Source organism: Bos mutus, chromosome 9, assembly GCF_027580195.1.
Source record: "Bos mutus isolate GX-2022 chromosome 9, NWIPB_WYAK_1.1, whole genome shotgun sequence".
NCBI classification, from domain to species: Eukaryota; Metazoa; Chordata; class Mammalia; order Artiodactyla; family Bovidae; genus Bos; species Bos mutus.
In genome coordinates, this window is record NC_091625.1 from 42,895,349 (window position 1) to 42,921,317 (window position 25,969).

The following is a 25,969-nucleotide window of genomic DNA, read 5'->3' on the forward strand; positions in this document are numbered from 1 at the left end:
CCTCCCTGGTGGCTCAGACCGTAAGGAAACCTCCTGCAATGCAGGAGACCCGGGTTCAATCCCTGGGTCAGGAAGATCCCCTGGAGAAGGGGATGGCAACCCACTCCAGTATTGCTGCCTAGAAAATCCCATGGACAGAGGAGCCTGGTGGGCTACAGTGCATGGGGTCACAAAGAGTCGGACACAACTGAGTGACTAACACACATACAATTGCACATTGTAATTGACGTTCCTTACAAATGTGCACAGTATAGGTGCACATTTAGGTATTTCTGATCCTGGGGCTTACTGTTGATACAGTTACCTCTTACCTAGATAAGCAAACTGAGCCCCTAAGAAGTGATGCACTGGCCCAAGGTCATGCAGCTCATCTGTGTATTATCCTTCTAGGTGATCAAAGACAAATAAATGGCCTTTTTCTCTGTATGGCCATCACTTCTCTCACTAATACAGTACCAGGTACATAGTAGGCTATCAACACATGTTTTTGAAATGAGTGCACTACCCAATGTAATATTAAATTTCAAACTTTATATGCAAGCCATTTTCCTGAACTTGTGGACTATTTGTTTTATCAGCTGTGATTTTTTACTTTTCTGTAGTTCACTGAATTTTCATGAACCCTTTTGACAAATGTTACCAGTAGTTAGAGTTTATAAACCAATGTATCAGCTGTTCTAAATTAAAAATTAAGATTATCAATTTGCTTAGTTTTTGCTGCACCTGTCCTACTGGTAGTGCCATTTCTCTCTCTGCTCTTCCCCCTTAGCCAGAAAGAACTTCCAGCTCACTTGAACAGATTGCCATCCCTCCCACAAATAAGCACGGCCTTACACATTTGGCAGCATTGAAAAGACTCCCTTCAAAAAGCCGAGTTAGAAGCTTCTTCCAGAACTCCTGTGAGTTAGTGGTGTGTTTGCTACAACAGACTTTTTATCATTGTCTTCATTAAACCTGGTCCTTGTCTGGTAGGAAGGAGTGGAGAGAACCGTTCTTTCATAGCCTTCATCAATGGCTTATTAAAGCCACTCATTTATACTAATCAGCATACAGATTAGGGCTCATCTGGGTGGTTTGTGCCCAGGTGGTGAGTGAGCAGATTCACCCTATATTTGGCCACTGCTGCTGCTCCCCATGTTCTTCAGAGATTGCTTCTCCACTGAAGCTGCCAGCCTGGAAGCTCTGGCCAGGTACTGAGGACTGAATCCACCTGGAACCAGATAGTTTGCTTACACCCAGTTTGTAAATGATGAAGTGCTTTACAAATGTTAGATATTACTGGCCTCTATGGGAGAGCGCTCATCCTTTACCAGTCCTCCTGTACTTTACCTTGGTGATATAAGTAAATCTTTCATCTTTAAAAGCATCTCTCAAATACTTTGTGCTCCATTTGAATGTAGAGGAATAGAAGTGTGAAGCTAGTGGCTCTGATTACTGTTAGCAGGCTATTTGGCATCCTTTACCTATAAAAGTATTTTTCTGTAAAATGTTTTCACTGAAAATATAATTTCTGTGGCTTAAAAAAAAATTCTTGACAATATCCCTTCAAATGCCAAAGCTCTTTGAAAAGGACGTATTTGCACCAAGTCCATCTTTTGTTCCTCCCAAGAATTAATTCTCCCTCAAGGGTGTTTTACCTTTGCTACCGCTTCATGCTTTGCTATTTGTTCCTAGGGGCTGGGGGAGGAATGCAATAAATTTGTGCATAATTAATGCCATGAGCACGGCAGATGCATGCACACACATGACTGTTTCCTTTGCTAGCAGCTGTTAAGAGTACTAAAGGCTGAGGGGCTGTGTGTTCTTTTGCTTCCCAGATAGCATGATGGATCATACATTGTCCTGTCATTCCAAACTGTAGTAAAAAAAAATCATTAAAATAACCTTCCAGTGCAAATTTTTGAAAGGTATAAAATCTTTATAAATTATAAAGATTATAAATAGATTATAAGACTATTATAAATAGTCTCCACAGTTTTAATATACCAGGCAGATTAAGTACATAGCGACCTTTTTAAAGTGAATTAAAATACAATTATACCACCTTCTTATATAAACTCAGATAGCTTATGATGGCTTAAGTTTCAGTTGAGCCACATCAGTTTAGAATTAACATTTTTCCAAAGATGTGGTTGCATTTTACTTTAAATTTAGAATAGGCACTCCTTTGCTGAAACCAAAGTGGTCTGGTTTACTAGTGAAACATCTACAACTCTGTTGAGTCTGTTCCATCTGTCAAATGCTAACTGACAGTACTCCTGAATCACATTTATTGAGAAGGGCACAAGTTGTCTGCACAGAATGCTTATTACCAGTTCCTGATCTTATTTTTGCGAATCCAGGGACTTTCTGTTGCTATATTCCATAAATCAATTTGTGGACACAGCTTTGCTTGAAGCCTTTCTGAGGCTAAAGCAGGGTGTGCTTCCTCCTGCCCTCTGCCTTAGAAGTAGGTTTTCTGTTGTATCTGATTATAAAGGTAAGATATATAAAGGGGGAGAATATGTAATACATTATATAGTAAGTGATTATAAATTTAAGCAAATTAGAAAAGTTGAAAAAAATTTAATTAAAAACATCTAGACTCTTACCACTTACAGATTACATTATTATTATTATTATTTTGTTGTATCAGACTTTTCTCAGCATACATAAACATTGATTGAGCTGATTTTTTTAAAAAGAATACCTGTCATGTTATTCTATTTTGTAACCAGCTTTTCTTTTTCTTTTCCTTAAGAATATGTTACCGACATCTTTGTAGAGCAGTGAGTGAGGATGCCACCTCCTACTTCTCTCAATTTCTAATTTTTAAGATGACAATTTTATTATAGCTTAGGGCATAATAATCACAACACTTTAGTTTTTCAGTTGAAAAAATTGTTGAATTGTGGTTATCCTTGCCAAAAGATAAAGAATGAAGCAATGACATATTCCCCTGCAACTGGTAAAATTTGTCCCGTGAATTAACCATTTAACAAAGCCATTCCAAAGATCACTTATATCGGATCTGTAATTGTGCTAAGGTTCAGCTGCATCTAAAAAATACCTAATCTTTAATCTTCGGTGAGAGAATAGTGATTAAAATGGGAAAAGATCAACATTTTGCTTGAGAACAGCAATTTGATGTCCACTTCATTTCTTATGCAGCCTTCTCCCTGGTAGCCAAAAACAAGGTGGCAGGAGAAACCAGCTCATAACACTGACATGGGGAATGGTTACGACTTCTGGCTCACTGAGATCTAAGGCGTTACTTAGAAGATTGGAGATAGTGTATGACATTGCCGCAGAGTCAGACTTAAACACATGACACAATCCATTTTTGTGCAAAAAGCAGTTTTGCATCTGCCTGTACAGGTAAGCTATTCTGCTGTTCTCACAACCTCTAGAAATGTAGAAATGAAGAAACATGTTTCCTGTTTGATTACTCTGTAGGCAGTAGTAAACTCTCTAAAGTTTATTATAAAATAAACTTTATATTATTGATAATGACAGTCATATAATCTGAAATAGTGATTCAAAAAACTGTAAGTCAGTGTTAGAGACCTCTGATTTTGGTTAAAATAGTCTTTTCATGTGTTCAGTTGTTGAATTAAAACCCACTTTCTTCCCAAATATCTGGACACACTTTAATCTTGGTTTCCATGCTGTGCCTTTCATCTGTCTAACTTATATTGTACACTCCCTGAGACTATGTTCCAGATTCCCTTCTAAGTGCTCTACATACTTACTCATTAGAGAAGGAAGGAAGCAATATGGTCAATTATGCCGTTATTGTTTGTTGCAACTTTGCACTTAAACCTGTTATTGTTCTGAATTCAATATATATGAGTTATTTCCAAGTATTAGAGCCCTTCAAGACCAGAATTTAGCAGTGTGACCTTTAATTGACCCAACTAGGACTTCTTTGCCAGTTGGTGGAGTGGGCTGCCAGTCATTATAGTTTAAGAAATGGAAATGACTTAAAGTGGTTTAAAAAATAGAAATAGTTTCATTATAATTTCAGATATTGGAACCAAGAGGGATTGTGTACAAAAAGTTTCACAAAGAAAGTGATCATTAAAGTTTAGTTGGAGGGAAAGGTCCATGTGAAGAGAACAGATTAAAAATAATATCATGAGCAAAGATGTCTCATCAGTTTACAAAAAAAGCAGTTTTCAAATTAATTTCTTAATTATAAATACTAAGATTTGCATTTCTAAACTCAGGATTTTATTTATTTATTTATTTATTTTTTAACTCAGGATTTTAGAACTGGAAGAAACTTCAAGGAATTATGCTTTGCAACTGCCTTCCCATTTAATAGTTGAGGAAAACCAAGATTCAGAGAAATAATTGATTTGCCCCAAATCTCACAATGAAATTGGTAGTTAACGCCTTGCAGTAAAATTTAGATCTTCTCCCTTGTAGTGTTTTGCTTTATTTCATTACAGCTCTCTAATCTGTTGGGCTTCTGAGGGTGGCTAACTTCGGGGGTCTTTTTAGCCTATCTTTTTCTAATAGAAAGTATTTGCTTGCCCCGCCTATCCTCCTCTGCCCAAGGGCTTGGAACAGTAGTCCTTGAATCCTTCTCAGGGTCACTTCTATCTAAAGCACCGAAGTGTGGCAGTTAGGCTATAGGTTCTTCTCTGGCTATCATTATCCTTGCTACTGTAAATTTTAGATAGGTTGCCTAAACAAATCATTCCTCAAGAATCTGAGGCAGGAATTGGGGATGGAGGGGAGAGCTCATTAAGCAAGTGCCTTTTTAAAAAATTACTTACTTACTGCTGTGCTATGTCTTTGCTGCTGCATGGTCAGTGGCTTCTCGTTGCAGAGCATGGGCTTCAGTAGTTGTGGTGCCTGGGCTCAGTAGTTGCGGCTCCTGGGTTAGAGCACAGGCTCAATAGTTGTGGCACGTGGGCTTAGTTGCTGCATGGCGTTTGGGATCTTCCCAGATCAGGGATTGAACCCATGTCTCCTGTATTGGCAGGTGGATTCTTTACCACTGAGCCACCAGAGAAGCCCCCGGTGCCTTCTTATATTTAAGTACAGTAAATATCTAAACAGGTGAATGCCTATAGTAGTAAGCCATGTAATGAACAAAAAAGATCGGATCATTAAATGTTCTTATTAACATATATACGGGCTGATAGCCCTATCATCTTCCTAGAAATATTTGTGGTTCTAAAGGAGAATGGTACACATCTTTTTGGGGTATAATTTTAAAAGTAAACATTTCAAACAGTGGAAAGATACTTAAGTGTGTGCTGGATAAGTCACTTTTGTCTGGGACACAAGCAGCTCCCTTAGGCTATTCTGCTTTTTATACTCTCCTACCTTCCTGGACTTGTTAACCAAAGCGAGTCCAAAGTTTTTTCTTTGATGGCTGTTGTTGGCAATGGAGGTATTATATTCTGCTTAAGCAAGGATGGTCATTTGGAAGTACAGGTCACTTATAAATTATAAATTTGTAAATACAGGTATATTTGCTAATTGCATTAACAGAAAAAGAATCAGAAAATAAAATGTTTTTGTTGCTTCTTCCTGGTCTGGAATTTCAGAAAGTAAGGGAACACAATTCTGGTTATCCAAAACCCAAGTCCACTGTTAAAATTAGTGTCGGAGTTTCTTTTTGTAAATCCCTCTTCACTTTACCAGTGCTGATCTCAGACCTCAAACTGTTTCAAAACCATAACATTCTTAGTGACTGATTGATCTGTATTATGTGTCCAGCCATCAGAGGGACCTTGGGATGTTGCTTGTGTAAACTGTAATCCAATCTGATGCTGTGCATTTAGTTACAGTCTTTCATAGACCTATTGGCGATACTCTATCCTCCTGGATTTGAGAGCAGAGCTTATCTGATACCTTCAGGGGGAAAAAAAATCCATTCATTTTTCTCTTTTCCCCACTTAAATAACTCAACACATCTGGTAACACTGTAGGATCATTGTCCTTGTAGTTCCTCTGCAGCTTATATTGCTACAATATTTCTTAAGTATTTGGTTACCTAAAGGGCAATGCGATGAAAAAAAAAAAAAAGACTTTGTATAGGTCTTACAAATTAACCCATCTGCAGAGCTAGAAAAAAAATATCCCTTTAATCAGCAAAATTTCCATATCAGCAGCCTTGTGTGTGTTATGCAGGATGAATGTAAATATAAATTTGGAGATAAATGCTTATGTGTTAAAATTTTAAAGCATACCTTTCTACAAATTAATGTCATTTACCTCTAAGAAAATGTTTATTAAATCCAAGGTACCTGAGGTTGAAGTAACTTGTTGTTTGAGTCTGTATCCTTTGGCTTAATAATGTCTTCAATTACAAGAATGATAAAAGCTGAAACAAAATCCTTTAATTCAATCAGAACTAAGCTAAATTTTAGGAAGCCAAGAGTGGGAATTTGATATAAGACTGCATAACATAGAGAGCTAAATATACAAGATAATAAGACTTGGTAAGAAACAGATAGGGTTTCCTTGAGAATTGTTGTTTGAAATGACTGCATTGAACATTATAATAAATACCACTATTTTATCCTCTTGAATTATGGTTTATGCAAACAACTCTAAATTGTACAGTAGTTCCAAGGAGACCATTTCTGTTTTCTGCTTGTTTTTCATTCTGGAACAAGTTCAAAGCTTTTGATTTTGTTTGATTTTTTAAATAGTCTAAGCCTTGAAAATAATACAGGTTAGATGAATACAATTTTACTATTACAGTTCTATTAAAATTTTCAGTGTTGTAGTACATTTGACCCAAAGGCCCTATACCAAATATATCCACAGCACATTTTTAGTGCAACAGAATGAACACATTAGAAAGGTTAACTGTTCTTTTGCTTTTGCTTTTCTTTCTGTGTTAAGTATGAAAATTGGCATTGTGATGGCTCCCAGAATGGCGATATTGAAAAAGTATCCACCTGACAGAAACAAACATTCAGAAAATAAATTGGGTTCAGATTTTATTCATTATCTGAAATTTAAACTTATGTTCAATATGACTGTTACTGGTTTTTCACATATTAGTTAAATGCTATGCTTGTAAGATTTTTTTTTTTGTTTGAATTGTGACTGGAAAAATTGGATCACAGCTCTAATATCCAGGTGGACAATGCCATTTGCCAGGATTTTTGTGCATAATCCCCCCTTTTTTTTCTATCAAACACAATACTCCCTTGCAACTGAGCCTCCTGAGGCAGTCTGAGGTAAAAATGGGGATACATTTTTTAAATTCTTCTGATTTTTTTCTTGTTTTCTTGTTTTTTAGGTTGTGGAACTTTTAGCAAGTGCTCTTATGGATTTGGTACAAGGAGTATACTATGAAAATTCTACTTTAGCAAAGGTAAGGATTTGGTACTCATTATAAAATGTTAGATTAAAAACCCTCATGGCAGAACTAGAATTGAGCGAAAATGTCATTCTTGTTTTGTGTTTAGATTAGTGTTTTGGCTACAAATTCATGGCCATACGCTTAGTACATAGCAGATTTAGCCAATTAAAACAACCTCTTATCCTCTGGCTGGATTCACAGTCTGCTCCGTCTGCAGCAGCCCAGTAGACACCAGGATGCTTCTGGCTGGCAGGTAGCACTGTCAATAAGGCAGACAGGCTGGAGAAGCAGCTCATGGTGAGGTGCTGAACCCAGGCTTTCCTCGGAAGAAGAGGCTTTCCGTGTCCCAAAAGTGTGGATGTGATCCCAAGAAGGTGACCTGTTGGGGGCATAAGGGAGGAATGTCTTTTATATCCAAGATCTAGAATTTACTGCACTATTAGATTCTCTATGATAAGATGTAGAGTGATTGCACAGTTGGATTATTTTGATTAATTTTATAGATCTAGAATTAAGGTTTTTTGACTCATTTAGCAGGACATCTCAAAAAGGGTTATGTTTTATTTCCTTAAAATGCAGTTATTTCATTTCAGCAGGATATTGAATATGAAGCAATTGCTTCATTGACCACCACCATCATTTAACATGTTATATGCTATTATAAGGGACTCCTTTATTAGTGTTTCATTATTCTAACTTCTTTAGCTTTCTGCATTAGCAAGATTCCACTCACTAAAATTAGGAAAAATATGCATGTATGCACATCTTAAGCTTTTTGACATTTCCATTTGAAAAAAAAGAAAGATAAATTTTACTGGAAGTGAAACATAGGGCATGAGCAACCTGGATATGAAATTTTAAATTTAAAAGTATAACCCAGGGATTCTGGATGGCTCAGAGAGTGGTTAGTGAAATATGAAGAACGGTACCTTGAACATCTGCTAACATTTGGTTCAGGGAACACAGTTCCTGGCAGGCATATCTTAACTTCAGCTACGTAGCATAGTGCTGTGTGGTGACTGGCAGGATATATGACCACAGTAGACCCCATTGGCTGTGTTTTTCAAAAACATACCATGGTTCTCTGCCACGGCTGAGGGTAAATAGCAGTTTGTAAATGGAGGACCTGGTCTAGTTCCACTCATAAAAAGACACCTCACATAAAGTATGAGGAAGATGATGGTAGGTAAGCACATAATGGGCATCCCTGGTGGCTCAGTGGTAAAGCATCCACCTGCCAATGCAGGAGACCTGGGATTGAGCCCTGGGTTGGGAAGATCCCCTGGAGAAGGAAATAGCAGCCCACTCTAGCAATCTTGCTTGGGAAATCCCATGGACAGAGGACCCTGGCAGGCTTCAATCCACAGGGTCGAACAGGGTCCAACACAAGTTAGCAACTAAACAACAACAAGCACATAACACTATGGTAAGTAATTCATGAGTGTCTTCCTTGAAGTCTTCACAGTAATCCTGCTAGCAGAGACTACTGCTCTGCCCATTTTACATCTGTGAAAACTGAGGCTTAGAAAAGATTAATGTACCCATAGTCATACAACTTGCCAGTTGAGATTTGAACTTAAGAACTCAGCTCTTAACCTCTCATCCTGTACCTTGATGAAACCTGATCTGCAAGCATGCCTCTGCCATACCTGAGATCCCACCATATATGATGATTGCAGTGACCTCTTCTGGCAGTTTTGGAGAAGGAAATGGCAACCGACTCCATTATTCTTGCCTGGAAAATTCCATAGACAGAGGAGCCTGGCGGGCTGCAGTCCATGGGGTCACAAAGAGTCAGACATGACTGAGTGCGCATGCATGCTTCTGGCAGCATTGTTTTTCCCCTGGGATATTTCTTAGGTGTTTATTGGGATTCCCTGGTGGCTCAGATGGTAAAGCGTCTGCCTGCCTAGATAATTCCATGGATGGAGGTGTTATTAGGTTGGTGCAAAACTATTTATGGTTTTTGCATTGTCAAAATTTGCTGTTTGTTATTGAATACGTTCTTAAATAAATGTGATTATGTTATATATCGGGCTTCCCTAGTGGCTCAGCTGGTAAAGAATCCGCCTGTAATGCAGGAGACCTGGGTTCGATTCCTGGGTTTGGAAAAACCCCTGGAGTAGGGAACGGCTACCCACTCCAGTATTCTGGCCTAGAGAATTCCATGGGCTGTATAGTCCATGGGATCACAAAGAGTCAGACATGACTGAGCAACTTTCACTCACTCACTCATGTTATACATCATTTTAATGTACATTTCTTGCTTTATATTTTTTGCTAATGACTTATTACTTGCTACTTATTTTATATTTATTTTAGACTGTGGAAATGATGTTAGACAAAAAGCAAATTCTAGCAGTTTTCTTATTTGAATTCCAAATGGCTTGGTTGTAAAGCAGCAGAGATCATTTGCAGCTTCCTTGGTGGCTTAGAGGGTAAAGCATCTGCCTGCAATGCAGGAGACCTGGGTTCAATCCCTGAGTCGGGAAGATCCCCTGGAGAAGGAAATGGCAACCCACTCCAGTACTGTTGCCTGGAAAATCCCATGGACAGAGGAGCCTGGGAGGCTGCAGTCCATGGGGTTGCGAAGAGTTGGACATGACTGAGTGACTTCACTTCACTTCAGCACATTTGGTCCAGGAACTGCTAATGAACATACAGTGCACTGGAGGTTCAAGAAGTTTTGCAAAGGAGACAAGAGCTTTGAAGATGAGGAGCGCAGTAGCCAGCCTTTGGAAGTTGACAACAACCAACTGAGAGCGATCGTTGAAGCTGATTCTCTTACAACTACATGAGAAGTAGCCAAAGAACTCTACGTACGCCATTCTATGATCATTCGGCATTTGAAGCAAATTGGAAAAGTGAAAAAGCTCCGTAAGTGGGTAGCTCATGAACTGACTGCAAATCAAAAAAGTTGTTCTTTTGAAGTGTCATATTTTCTTATTTTACACAACAACAACGAACCATTTCTTGATCGGATTGTGATGTGCAAAGAAAAGTGGATTTTATATGACAACCAGTAACGACCAGCTCAGTGGTTGGACCGAGAAGAAGCTCCAAAGCACCTCCCAAAGCCAAACTTGCATCAAAAAAAGTTCATGGTCACTATTTGATGGTCTGCTGCCTGTCTGATCCACTATAGCTATCTGAATCTTGGAGACACCATTACATCTGAGAAGTATGCTCAGCAAATCGATGAGATGCACAAAAAACTGCAATGCGTGCAACTGGCATTGGTCAACAGAATCAGCCTAGTTCTTCTCCACGACAGCGCCTGACCGCACATCACACATTCAACACTTCAAAAGTTGAACAAATTGGACCACAAAGTTTTGCCTCATCCGCCACATTCACCTGCCCTCTTGCCAACCAACTACCACTTCTTTGTGTGTCTCGACAACTTTTTGCAGGGAAAACGCTTCCACAACCAGAAAGCAGAAATTGCTTTCCAAGAGTTCATCGAATCCCAAAGCACAGATTTTTATGCTACAGGAACAAAGTTATTTCTTGTTGGCAAAATTGTGTTGATTGTAATGGTTCCTATTTTGATTAATAAAGCTGTGTTTGAACCTAGTTATAATGACTCAAAATTCATGGCCCGAAACTGCAATTACACTTGCACCAACCTAATAGTTCCATATAAGATATTAATGTTTTGTTGTTAAATATCTGTTAAGTTTTAAGTGAAAATGTTATTGTTGATTTTAAGGTTCTTGACTTATTTACTCTTACCATTTGTCCATTATAGTTGCTACAGTTTATTAATAACTTTGTGAACATCTGTTAAATACTTTCTGTATTTCAGGCAGAACTACTAGCAACAACAATAATAAATGCTTAGCACTTCACAGTTTGCTTATACTTTCTTTCTACATAATCACCTATGAAAACGGTATCATTTCTTGGTATACCCATTTTATAGAGGAAAAAGCCTAAAATTCAGAGATGACAAATGCCAGGAAAACATAGTGTCTGGAAATGGTTAACACATGTTTGACAGTGACATGATCCGAACCCAGGTTTTTTTGACTCCAAGTCCCGTATAATCTTTCTTCCTGGGAAAGAGAAGAGAGGTAGCAACAAAGTCTTCGATGAACCACCTGTTAGTAGGCACCAGTTGCTGACTTTGATTATCTAGTAAATTTTACTCAGAAGACTCTAGCAATGCTTTGTCATCTGTCCTCTTTCCCTGCTACCTTCCCAGACACTTCAGTATTTTTTTAAGCAGTTACATTTCTGAATATAGCCAAACCATTTAAAGGGCTGTTCTTTTTTTATAACGGAAACAAAAATGCATAGTTGAACTGAAGCAGAAGTCCTTCTTGATGCCTCCATTTGCTCTCTAGGACCAATTTAGGTTAACCACATTTCCCTTCCTAACCAGAAAAATTCTGGGTTTTTTACCCTCCTTCTGAGTGTGCTTTCCATTGTAGTGGCTCTTCAGAATTTGGTTTTTCTAACTTGGCCCAGGAGTCACTTCAGAGGCAGAGAGAGCACTGCCCCACATGGAGTGCCTTCAAGGTTTTCATGTTCTGACACGATTGGGAAGCAGCCACAAGTGGAGGTCATGTGGAAAGTGAGTTGCACAACCTCCTCTCCTGGGGCCAATTCGTACACAAAAGAATTGCTTTGTGATTTAAAATGAGCTGCAAACCATTTCATCTCTCCAGGGATAAGAGGATACAATAGTGGTCTGTTTTCTCCCTCCTTAGTGCTCCTTTCTTAGTGCAGTGATGAAGAAGCCGGGTAGTATAAAAATAGCTTTCTATGGAGTAGTATCTCTGACTAGAGTAGATGCATTAAAACAAATGGAGGGGAGTTGTAACTAAATATGTTAAAAATCACCTTCTCTGGAAGTTTGTAGAGTAATTACCTAATCCTCCTTAAAACTATGAAAATTTATGTGACTTATGTTAGTAATGCTTAACAGATTGTATGTAAATTGGGATTCAGTGTTATTTAGAAAATTCATCCTTGTGCTATCCTTTGCAAATAACATTTTTATTTTTGTATTTTTGCTAGTTTTTGAGCCATTTCTTCCTTGCAATAAAAATTAGTCATTGTGCTTTTTTTAGTGTTTATATCTTCCTTCCATTTACCTGTTTTTTCTTTTCTTGTTAACTAATTAAACAAAGAAGCACATCAGATTTAAAAATACACTTTAAATGGTCATTTGCCATGCTAAAAGTTCCCTCGTTAACATTCTATTCATATTATTCACTGTGCATACTAAATATTTTATAGATTAGCTAAAGTTGCTTTGAATCCATAGGCCATTATATCTAAAATCTTTTTAACACAATTATGTTATTATTATAACTTAGTTTCTAATTAGAAAAGTAAATACGTGTTCATTAACTAAAAATTGACAGCACAGGAAAAGGTCGAAGAAAATAAAAATTATTTTATATAAGCCACCCCCCAGAAATGAATCATGATTACATTCTAGTGTATTTCCTTCTAGCTTTCATTCTGTATTCCTCCCATTTTTTTTAATTTCTCCCATTTTTGAGTTATTATTGTATATATAATTTTTTCATTCTGATTTACTCCCCAGGATAGTCATTTTTGTTACTAAAAGTCTTCAAAATATCTAATGGCTATTTAATATTTCTTCATTACTTTCATTCATATACTGTACTATAATTTACTGAACCATTCCACAGTTTTTGGACACTTACTTTGTTTCCTTTCCTTTTTTTTTTTTACTAATGTAAACGATATTATGATGAACATTTTAGCGTATATAACTTTGCTGTATTTCATACTGTTTGCTAAAAAAGTTCTGAATGAAAGTCACATTCTTGAATCAAAAAGTAAGAATATTTTTAATATATCCCTATGCAAAAAAGGACTACTGTCCTTAAAAAAAACCTGCTTGTAAGGTTAGCCCTTGGCTAGCATCTGGAAACTTGGATTTTAGAAATGTTTCCCCCATTCTCTAACTGATAAGGGCAGTTCACTGTACCTAAACAGTCTCTGCCAACAGTATGGTTTATGTTGATCACCTACTTTCCTTCTGAGAGTCTAGAGTTTTGGTACATGTTAGGCAGAGGATACCTACATTGCCAGCTCCAACCAAAACCCTGAGGACTGAGTCACCAGTGAATATACCTGCTAGACAGCATTTCACGTGTGTGTTCATATGTGTTAATTCTTGGAGTAATTAATCACATCTTTTGTGACTCTACCAGAAGAGGAAGAATTCTTAACACCTTATACCTGGTTTCCTCCAGTCTTCATCTCATGCACCTTTTTCCTTTGCTGGTTTTACTTTGTATCCTTTTGGTGTAATAAACCATACCTGTGAGTTCAACTATATGCTGAGTCCTGTGTATCCTCCTAACAAATCATCAAACTTGGGAGTGATCTTAGGAACCCCAACACTGACTTTTTCTGATTTTTTATTGTTTATTTCCCATCCACTCCTGCTCCCTCCTTAGGAATCTAATCAAGGTCCTCTGCAAGGCATGTGTCTTCAATTTCTATTGCTGTTGAAATGGGGAACAGCAGACTTCTTCCCTATTTTCAGAGGTTTAGTCACTAAATCATGTCCAACTCTTTTGGGACCCCATGGACTGTAGCTTGCCAGGCTCCTCTGTCCATGGGATTTCCCAGACGAGAATACTGGAGTGGGTCACCAGTTCCTTCTCCAGGGGATCTTCCCAACCCAGGGATCAAACTTGCGTCTCCTGAGTTGCAGGCGGATTCTTTACCATTGAGCCACTAGGGAAGCCGAGAGAGGGTTTTAAAGCGAATCAAATTCTCAACTGATTTTAACACTATCGCTGAAATAGTAAAGATCCATTCTTTTTTTTTTTTTTCTAAACACATTGTATTTTCAGTAGATTATTGTTTTGTGAGGAATATCATTATTTTGTGGGGCAAGATAACTTCTATCCACTTACTTGTTTTATCTTTATGTTTATCTTATTTTGATTCTTATGCAACTTTCAAGTAAAACATGAAAATAAGCTATTTCAGTCCACTAGGAAGTTGTACATTATCTCTTATTTGCAAAAGCCTATGCCACCATCTAATATATAATAAAGAGATAAACAAGCTAAGTTTTCGCCATTGAAAACCATAACAGGAGGAAAATGTGAACAAAAATTTTATCTGTTTGGGAAAAATCAGAAAAAATATTAAGATCATGATACTTTAGACAAGCATTTAAGTATCTTTCATATTTACCCACATAGTTAATATCTACAGTGCTTTTCATTTCTTTGTGTTGATCCCAATTTCCATGTGGTTTTTTTTTTTTTTTTTTCTTCCTAAAAGATGTATTTTAACACTACTTATAGTGCAGGCCTGCTGGTGATTAATTCTTTCTTTTGTGTGTCTGAAAAAGTCTACTTCAACACTGCTTTTGAAAGATACGTTCACTGGATATAGAATTCAAGATTGATAATTTTTTTTTCTTTCAGTGTTTTAAAGGTATTGCTTCATTATCTTTTCACTTAATTGTTTCCAAAACTGCTGTTTGTTTTTCTGTACATAACATGTGTAAATTTCTCTGGCTGTTTTTCTGATTTTCTTTTTACCACTGTTTTTGAGCAATTGGATTATGATGCCTTGTGTCATTTTTCTTTTTATTTTCATGTTTCTTGTGTCTGTGGTCCTTTGAGCTTCTTGGTTCTGGTGACTTTATTTTTTTTTTTAATCAAATTTTGAAAATTTTTGGTCATTTTATCTTAAAATATTTTTTGATCTTTCCTTCTTTCTCCTCTATCATAGGGACTCCAGCTACATGAGTAATAGACTGCTTGAAGTTATCACAGAGTCCACTACACTGTATTTTTTTTTTGTTCCCCTGTAATTTTCTTTTTGTATTTCATTTTAGATAGTTTCTGTTGCTATGCATTCAAGTTCACCAGTTCTTCCATGCTTCTACTTAACATACTCAGTATTTGTTGTAGCTCCCAGACCACATGGAAAATATTTTACTATCCCTATCTACTAATTCTATCATCTGTGTCATTTCTAAGTTGATTTCAATTCACTTATTTTATTCCTCATTATGTGTTGCTATTTTCCTCCCCATTTGTTTTTTCTTGCATGCTTGGTTATTTTTGATTGGCTGCCAGACACTGTGAATTTTATTGTTTGATGCTAGACATTTTTGTGTCTCTATGAATATTCCTGAACTTTCTTCTGGAATGCAGTTAAGTTACTGGAAACAGGTTGATACTTTCAGGTCCTACCTTTAAGCTTTTAGAGGATCAGAGTAACATTTAGTCTAACATTTTTCCCGCTGCTAAGGCAAACCCTTCAGAGTAGCCTACTGATACCCTGTGAATTGTTTTCCCACTCCAGCTGATGGGAGCAGGAGCTATTTTTTTCCCCCACACTTTGTAGTTTCTTTGCACCCATTGGCAATACTCGGCTTGTTATTCAGTTGCTCAGTCATGTTCGACTCTTTGTGACCCCATGGACTGCAGCACGCCAGGCTTCCCTGTCCTTTATCATCTCCTGGAACTTGCCCAAACTCATGTCCATTGAGTCAGTGATGTGATCCAATCATCTTGTCCATTGTCATGCCCTTTTCCTTCTGCCTTCAGTCTTGCCCAGCATCAGGGTCTTTTCCAATGAGTCAGCTCTTCGCATCAGGTGGCCAAAGTATTGGAGTTTCAGCTTCACCATCAGTCCTTCCAATGAATATTCAAGACTGCTTTCCTTTAGGATGGACTGGTTGGATCTCCTTATAGTCCAAAGCACTCTCAAGAGTCTTCTCCAACACCACAGTTTGAAAGCATCAATTCTTTGGTGGTCAGCCTTCTTTATGGTCCAGCTCTCACATCCATACATGACTATTGGAAAAACCATAGTTTTGACTCTACAGACCTTTGTTGGCAAAGTAATGTCTCTGCTTTTTAATATGTTGTCTAGTTTGATCATAGCTTTTCTTCCAAGGAGCAAGGATCTTTTAATTTAATGGCTGCAGTCACTATCTGCAGTGATCTTGGAGCCCAGGAAAATAAAGTCTGTCACTGTTTCCACTGTTACACCATCTGTTTGCCATGAAGTGATGGGACTGGATGCCATGATCTTAGTTTTTGAATGTTGAGTTCTAAGCCAACTTTTTCACTCTCCTCTTCTACCTTCATTAAGAGGATCTTTAGTTCCTCTTTGCTTTCTGCCATAAGGGTTATATCATCTGCATATCTGAGGTTATTGATATTTCTCCCAGCAATCTTGATTCCAGCTTGTGCTTCATCCAGCCCAGCATCTCCCATGATGTACTCTGAACAGAAGTTAAATAAACAATATACAGCCTTAACGTGCTTGTTTCCCAATTTAGAAACACTCTGATGTTCTGTCCCCAGTTGTATGTTGCTATTGACCTGTATACAGGTTTCTCAGGAGGCAGGTAAGGTGGTCTAGTATTCCCATCTCTTGAAGAATTTTTCCATGGTTTGTAGTGATCCATACAGTCAAAGGGTTTAGCACAGTCAATGAAACAGAAGTAGATACCCTTCTGGATTCTCTTGCTTTTTCTATGATCCAACAGATGTTGGCAATTTGTCTCTGGTTCCTCTGCCTTTTCTAAATCCAACTTGAATATATGGAAGTTCTCAGTTCATGTACTGTTGAAGCTTAGATTGGAGAATTTTGAGCATTGCTTTGCTAACATGTGAAATGAGTGCAATTATGTGGTAGTTTGAACATTTTTTGGCATTGTCTTTCTTTGGGTTTGGAATGAAAACTGACCTTTTTCAGTCCCATGGTCACTGCTGAGTTTTCCAAATGTGCTGACATATTGAGTGCAGCACTTTAACAGCATCATCTTTTAGGTTGTGAAATAGCTCAACTGGAATTCTGTCACTCCACTAGCTTTGTTTGTAGTGATGCTTCCTCAGGCCCACTTGACTTTGCATTCCGGGATGTCTGACTCTAGATCAATGATCACACCATCATGGTTATCTGGGTCATGAAGATCTTTTTTATATAGTTCTTCTGTGTATTCTTGCCACCTCTTCTTAATATCTTCTGCTTCTTTTAGGTCCATACCATTTCTGTCCTTTATTGTGCCCATCCTTAAATGAAATGTTCCGTTAGTATCTCTGATTTTCTCGAAGAGATCTCTAGTCTTTCCCATTTTACTGTTTGCCTCTATTTCTTTGCATTGATCATTGAGGAAGCCTTTCTTATCTCTCCTTGCTGTTCTTGGGAACTCTGCATTCAGATGGGTATATATTTTCTCTTCTCCTTTGCTTTCCCTTCTCTTCTTTTCTCAGCTATTTGTAAGGCCTCCTCAGAAAACCATTTTGCCTTTTTGCATTTCTTTTTCTTGGGGATGGTTTTGATCACTGCCTCCTGTATAATATCATGAACCTCTGTTCATAGTTCTTCAGGCACTCTATCAGAGCTAATTTCTTGAATCTATTTGTCTCTTTCATTGTATAATCATAAGGGATATGATTTAGGTCATACCTGAATGGTCTAGTGGTTTTCTCTACTTTCTTCAATTTATGTCTGAATTTTGCAATAAGGAGTTCATGATCAGAGCCACAGTCAGCTCCCAGTCTTGTTTTTTCTGGTTGTATAGAGCTTCTCCATTTTGGCTGCAAAGAATATAATCAGTCTGATTTTGATATTGACCATCTGGTGATGTCCATGTGTAGTGTCTTCTCTTGTGTTGTTTTAAGAGCATGTTTGCTATGACCAGTGCATTCTTTTGGCAAAACTCTGTTAGCCTTTGCCCTGCTTCATTTTGTACTCCAAGGCCAAGCTTGCCTGTTACTTCAGCTATCTCTTGACTTCCTACTTTTGCATTCCAGTCCCCTATGATGAAAAGGGCACCTTTTTGACTGTTCGTTTTAGAAGGTCATGTAAGTCCTCACAGAACTGTTCAACTTCAGCTTCTTTGGCATTAGTGATTGGGGCACAGACTTGGATTACTGTGATATTGAATGGTTTGCCTTGGAAATGAACAGAGATCATTCTGTTGTTTTTAATATTGCACCCACTTACTGCAGTTGGGGCTCTTCTGTTGACTATGAGGCTACTCTATTTCTTCTAAGGGATTCTTGCCCACAGTAGTAGATATAATGGTCTTCTGAATTAAATTTGCCCATTCGAGTCCATTTTAGTTCACTGATTCCTAAAATGTTGATGTTCACTCTTGCTATCTCCTGTTTGACCACATCCTGTTTACCTTGATTCATGGACCTAATCTTCTAGGTTCCTATGCTATATTGTTCTTTATAGCATCGGACTTTACTTTCACCACCAGACACATCCACACCTGAGCCTTGTTTCTGCTTTGGCTCAGCCTCTTCATTCCTTCTGGAACTGTTTCTCTGCTCTTCTACAGTAGCATATTGGGCACCTACCAACCTGAGGAGTTCATCTTTCAGTGTCATATCTCTTTGTCTTTTCATACTGTTCATGGGGTTCTCAAGGCAAGAATGTTGAAATTATTTGCCATTCCCTTCTCCAGTGGATGACATTTTGTCAGAACTCTCCACCATGACCTATCCGTCTTGGGTGGCCCTGCATGGCATGGCTCATATTGGGTTAGACAAGGCTGTGATCCATACAGTTATTTTGTTTCATTTTCTGTGACTGTGGTTTTCATTCTCTCTGCCCTCTGATGGATGAGGTTAAGAGGCTTGTGGAAGCTTCCTGATGGGAGGGACTGGCTGTGGGGTAAACTGTGTCTTGCTCTGGTGGGCAGGGCCATGCTCAGGAAATCATTATTCCAATTTTCTGTTGATGGGTGGAGCTGTCTTCCCTCCCTGTAGTTTGGCCTGAGGTCAAACTGTGATAGGGTTAATGGAGGTAATGGCAACCTCCTTCAAAAGGACTTAGGCCAGCACGCTGAGGCTCCCAGGACTATTTATTCAGTGCCCCTGATGGTCAACTTCTGCCTCCACCAGAGACTCATGGACACTTACAGACAAGTCTGGCTCAGTCTCTTGTAGGATCACTGCTCCTTTGTCCTGGGTCCTGGTGTGCTCAAGGTTTTGTTTGTACCCTCCAAGAGTCTGTTTCCCCAGTCCTGTGGAAGTTCTGTAGTCAAATCCCACTGCCCTTCAAAGTCAAATTCCCTGGAGGTTCTCAGTCCCTTTGCTAGATCCCCAGGTTGGGAAATCTGTTGTGGGCCCTAGAACTTTTGCAAAAGTGTGGGAACTTCTTTGGTATAATTATTCTCCACTTTGTGGGTTGTCTGCTCAGCAGCTCTTCAGTGGGGCTAATGGCGACCTCCTCCAAGAGGACTTATGCCACACGCTGTGCCTCTCAGGTGTGCTGTAGCCAGAGCCCCTGTGTCCCCGGCAGGCCAGTGCTGACCTGTGCCTCTGCCGGAGACACTCAAACACTCAAAGGCAGGTGTGGCTTAGTCTCATGGGGGTCACTGCTCCTGTCCCTGGGTCCTGTGCACACAAGGGTTTTGTTTGTGCCCTCTGAGCATCTCTGGTGGGTATGAGGTTTGTTTCCAAACACAGTTTCGCCCTGCCTACCGTCTTTCTGGGGCTTCACCTTTGCCCCTGGACGTGGGATATCTTTTTTGGTGGGATCCAATATTCTCCCGTTGATGCTTGTTCAGCAGCTAGTTGTGATTTTGGTGTTCTTGCAGGAGAAGATGAGCACACATCCTTTTACTCCACCATCTTGGCTAAATGCTTGGCTAAAGAACTGTATTGGCCATTTTGAGGAAGTGCTTATTAGTAAACTTCAATTGCTACTATGTCTACAACAGCACACTGAGTGCTACTAGAACACTCAAAACAAAGCTACCACAAAAAACACACAGATGCTCTTGGGGATCTGATGATACATATGTGTGTGTGTTAGTCACTCAGTTGTGTTCAACTCTTTGCAACCCCATGGACTATAGCCTGCCAGACTCCTCTGTCTGTGGAATTCTCCAGGCAAGAATACTGGAGTGGGTAGCCATTCCATTTTCCAGGAGATCTTCCCATCCCAGGGATTGAACCCAGGTCTCCTGCATTGCATGCAGATTCTTTACCATCTGAGCCACCAGGTAAGGCCTGCTTGAATTGCAGCTATATCTACAACAGCATACTAAGTGCTACCAGAACACTCAAAGCTACAACAAAAATGGACATATGCTCTTGGGGATCTGATGATACCTATAGATCAGAGAAGAAACATGTGCATGGAACCACTGGAGAGCAATTTACCCAGAAGACCACACATCAAATTATGATATAGGCTAAATGCATAGGTGAATGTACAACATCAGGAATGAAGAGTATTTCAGGGGAAGCTTTTCAAGGAGCTAATTTTCTTTTAACTAGAGTCTTAGGAGGTATAGTAGAAATGAATTAAGAGAAGTTGTTGAGGTTTGTTGGGATCAGAGCATTATCTGGGAGATTGAAAATAAACATTATTTGTTTATTCATTCATTTAACATCATCTTTGAGCATCTGCCAGATGGGCAGCCATTAGCAATATAAGTGCTCAGTGAATAAGACATCTTTGTTCTCATGGAGCGTACATCTTTGTAGAAAGGCCAACTGTAAACAATCACATAAATAAATGAACAAGAGAAATAGCTGATACTGCACAGCATAGAACTAAAAAGAGAGACACGATAGTTAAGGATTGAGGGAATTACTTTAGAGTGCATGTTCATGGAAGTCCTCTCTGAGGAAATAATTTTAAACTGAGATCTTAATGACAAAAAGCAGCTAGCTGAATGAAAAAAAAATAACAAAAAATAGGGAAAAGTGTTCCAAGAAGAGGAAGCAGCTTAGGAAAAGGCCTGAGAGAGGAATGAGCTTAATGTATCCAGAAAATAGAAAGTAGGCCCACTCAGCTGAAACATGGTGGATGAACAGAAGAGTGGTTGGAGGTAAGTTTAGAGAGGCAGACAGGTATTATGAAAATATATGTGGCTCAATTATGAAGGTACTTTGAACACAGATTCAGAGGAACTGAGAAGAGAAGGTTATAATTTTGTTTTAGGTTACCTAGTTATTTTCAAGGTCTGCTCATTCAGCAAGTGCATAATGAGTACCCATTATTCACTAGCAGCTGTGCTGGACAAATCAGATGCTTATGTTTTGAAAGCTGAGATGGAGACAAAGCTATTGTCAGAGCTGGAGCAAAGGGCTTTTGCTAGGGATGGCTGATAGTTTTAAGAGGAATCAATGAATGAATGAATGGATCCTGAACATGTGTATTGAGGAGTTTGGATTTAAAATGGTATATAGAAGGAAAGTATCATAGGATCTTACACAAGAGAAGATCTTTGATAAAGATTATTTTAAGAGACTTCCCTAGTGGTGCAGTGGCTCTGACTCTGCACCCCCAATGCAGTGGGCCCTGGTTGGATCCCTGGTCAGGGAACTAGAGCCTACATACCACAACTAAAAGTTCACATACCTCAAATAAAAAAAAGATGTTCATGCTGAATAAAATTTGAAGATCCCGGGTGCCATAATTAAGACCTGGCATAGCCACATAAATAAATTATTAAAAGAATAAATATTAAGAAAATAAGCTACAGTTTTTTATAAAAAGATTATTTAGAAGCTGTGAATAAGGTAAATTGGAAGCCAAAGCAATCAGAAGCAGAGATACCATCTGGAACAGTGTTGAAATAACACAGGTATGAAGCAAAAGACAAGATTGTTGGCAGTAGAAACAAGCATAGGGCAAGGGCCCAGGAATTCCGCAGGTATCCTATCTCTCAGTTTATAAAGTGATTTGCAATTTATGTCTCCTGTTTTATTATTCCCTTGCTATGTATTTTGTGGAATTGAGTTAATGTTCACCATCTTTTAGCCTATTGTTTAACAATCACAGTACTTATTTTGCTGCTAAAAACTCTCTAAACAACATTTTCCCATAAAATGTATTGCATTGCACAAAAATATATTTTAATAAATAATAGACAATAATTAGAAATATAGGATATTTGTACAGGAGTCTCTTTGTCTACAAAATAGAGCATTTTTGGTCTTTCATGAGAAGCTCCATGCTACCACCCAGCTGGGCCATTCCTGACCACAGACCTTCTGAAACATAATGTGTTCATTATTGTTTTAAGCCACTGAGTTTGAGATAATTTATTATGCAGCAATAGGTAACTAATATATGCATTCAGACTAGAGATCTCTTTAAGAAAATTAGAGATACCAAGGGAACGTTTCATGCAACAGTGGGCACAACAAAGGACAGAAACGGCAATGACCTTAGAGAGGCAGAAGAGATGGAGAAGAGGTGGCAAGAATACACAGAGGAACTGTACAAAAAGGTCCTAATGACCTGGATAACCACACTGGTGTGGTCATTCAACTCAAACTAGACATCCTGGAGTGTGAAGTCAAGTGGACGTTAGGAAGCATTACTACAAACAAAGCTAGTAGAGCTGATGGAGTTCCAGCTGAGCTATTTTAAATCCCCAAAGATGATGTTGTTAAAGTGCTACACTCAGTATGCCAGCAAATTTGGAAAACTCAGGAATGGCCACAGGATTGGAAAAGGTCAATTTTCATTCCAATCTCAAAGAAGGGCAATGCCAAAGAATGTTCCAACTACCTTACTATTGTGCTAATATCACATACTAGCAAGGTAATGCTCAAAATCCTTCAAGCTCGGCTTCAACAGTACGTGAACTGGGAATTTCCACATGTACAAGCTGGATTTAGAAAAGGCAGACGAACCAGAGATCAAACTGCTACCATCTGTTGGATCATAGAAAAAGCAAGAGAAATCCAGAAAAACATCTACTTCAGCTTCATTGACTGTGCTGAAGTCAAGTCTTTGACTGTGTGGTCACAACAAACTGGGAAATGTTTATGGGAATACCAGACCACTTTACCTGCCTCCTGTGAAACCTGTATGCAGGTCAAGAAGCAACAGTTAGAACTGAGCATGGAACAATGGACTGGTTCCAACTGAGAAAGGAGTATTTCAAGGCTGTATATTTTCACCCTGGTTATTTAACCTCTATGCAGAATACATTATGCGAAATGCTGGGCTAGATGACTCACAAGCTGAAATCAAGATTGCCTGGAGAAATATCAACAACCTCAGATATGCAAATGATAGCACCTTAATGGCAGAAACTGAAGAGGATATAAAGAGCCTTTTGATGAAAGTGAAAGAGGAGAGTGAAAAAGCTGGCTTAAAACAGCATTCAGAAAACTAAGATCATGGCATCTGGTCCCATCATTTCATGGGAAGTAGATGAGAAAAATGGAAACAGTGACAGACTTTTTTTCTTGGTCTCCAGAATCACTGCAGATGGTGATTGCAGCCATGAAATTAAAAGGCGCTTGCTCCTTGAAAGAAAAGCTATAACCAACCTAGACAGCATATTAAAAAGCAGAGACATTACTTTGCTGACAAAGGTCCATAAAGTCAAAGCTATGGTATTTTCCAGTATTAAATGTCCTGATGTGAGAATTGGACCATAAAGAAAGCTGAGCACCAAAGAATTTATACTTTGAAACTGTGGTGCTGGAGAAGAGTCCCTTGGACAGCAAGGAAATCAAACCAGTCAACCCTAAAGGAAATCAACCCTGAATATTCATTGGAAGGACTGATGCTGGAACTGAAGCTCCAATACTTAGGTCACCAGATGCAAAGAGCCCACTATTGGAAAACCTTGATGCTGGGAAAGATTGAAGGCAGGATGAGAAGGCAAAGGCACCAGAGGATGAGATGGTTGGATGGCATCACTGACTCAACGAACATGAGTTTGAACAAACTCCGGGAAATAATGAAGAACAGGGAAGCCTGCCTTGCTGCATTTCATGGGATCACAAAGAGTTGGACACAACTTAGTGAATGAACAACAACGTATACATCTATGTCTTTGCCGTGTAATTGTGATGCATTTGGGTAGGGTGTTCTTACACTTAGCCCTTTGCCTCTGATTTGCTTTGGCCAATAGGAGGCTCTCTTAGGCCTCTGCCATTGCCATGAGAAAAACATATCCTGGCTAGACTGCTGGTCCAAGAAGAATGAGAAACATTTGGAGCAGACCAGATGTCTCCAGCCAGTCCAGAGACATGCAGTGAGAAGCAGAGCCACCAGTCTAAATTAACTGAATCCCAGCTGATCCACAGACACATGAGCAATAATAAATGATTATTGTTTGAGGCCACTGAGTCTGGGGTAGCTTTTCTAATAGTGAACTGGAGTCAGATAGAGTCAGAGGAGCCATGGAAACCTGAAGGTCTAGGCTAAGCCGGTGAGTAGGCTTCTAGCCTGAGGACCGAAGCCTTACTTTTTAGGGGCTAGGACTCACTCAGTAACTGGAAAGCCAATATCCCCCTGGCTAGAAAGAGAAGAGACTTGGTATTTGGAGTTGCAGGAAATTCATATCAAGACTGTTCATGAAACACCTGTAGTGGGGTTTTTTTGTATTCTTTTCCTGAAGTTTCCCTAGTATATTCTCTTATAAAAAAAATTTGCACAATCACCACAGATAGTCATTGCAAAATCTGCACCTTCTTTTTGCCAGCACCAACTTTCTTCAGTCTGTTTTTATGTTTTCAGTTTTCTTGAGATCTTTTTCTTCTCATTAAGACCATGTCTTACAAGTCTGTGTTTGGCTTCATGAATTTTAAATCAGACTGAAGCCAGGTGTCTTGCCACTACCAAAAAGGGTTTTTTTAATCCAAATTCAAAGATGACATCAAGTGTGGTACATTGGGCAAGCTTTCCCCAAATTTCTATCTAAGGCACTGAGGATGAAAGTCATCAGTGATCATTTGTTTCCACTGAAGTAGTTTATTGGTCATGTACTTCCTGGTTGGGACATTTACCATGTTGTTCATGATGATAATTAATCCTCAGGCAGTCAGAGAGGACTACAGTGTTTTCTGTGGAGAGATTATTGTGCCATGTGCAAACAAGCACAGAATAATGATGGGAAATTCAGGGCCTTGCAGACTATCCCAATAAAAATGGGTAAAGGTGGCCCGGGGAGGTTAGTTAGAGAGAGGAAATCAGTGAGTTTGAGTTCAAGGATGCTAATTAACATCATCAAAGTGGAATGGAATTCATATTGAAGGTTTTCTTTTGTAGATTAGAAATAGGAAAATTTTATTTATCTTTCTTTGAAGTAAGAAATATCCCAAGTATATATACATGTAAAAGCTACCTTTAAAAAAATACATATTTTAAGAGGTTTAGAAGTGGAACTGTGAGTAGAATATAAAAGCATTAAGATACTCTGGAGTATATTTCATTGGTACATTTACTCACAACCTGTCTTTCATATTGTACCCAAGGCATGTGTTAATGAGCTAATGAAACAGGCCATGTCATGTTTTATTGTTTGCTGGGCATCTGTTCAAGCTTATATCACTCACATATCCAAGACTTTGAAGATGCTGGTGGTGGTGATAATAAATACCTATAATTTTAATAACATCCTTTTTTCATAAAATAGACATAGTCTTAAATCATTTGTTGCAAATAAAAATTTAAGGCTATTGAAAATAGTTTAAATGTTTTTTGTTATGAAATGTATCAAGCATACCAAAGAGTGTATATGGCAGATACATACAGTTTAAAGAATGAAAATAAAACACCTAGCTGCCCATACCACATTTAAGAAATAGTGCTGTCTATATTTTTTAATCCACAAAATGTTTTTATTTAAAGGAAAAAATAGCACATGTATCATGAAGTAAGCATGTTAGAAATCAAATATAGGAG

General features: G+C 38.5%; 1 protein-coding gene across 1 annotated transcript in view; it reads left to right on the forward strand.

Moving 5' to 3' along the window:
* Nucleotides 1–25,969, forward strand: part of PDSS2 (decaprenyl diphosphate synthase subunit 2) — a 275,381-nt gene that overhangs the window by 178,040 nt on the left and 71,372 nt on the right. The window contains 1 exon segment of the mRNA XM_005898195.2: nt 7,253–7,327. Within this exon segment, the coding sequence (XP_005898257.2) occupies nt 7,253–7,327 (75 nt within the window).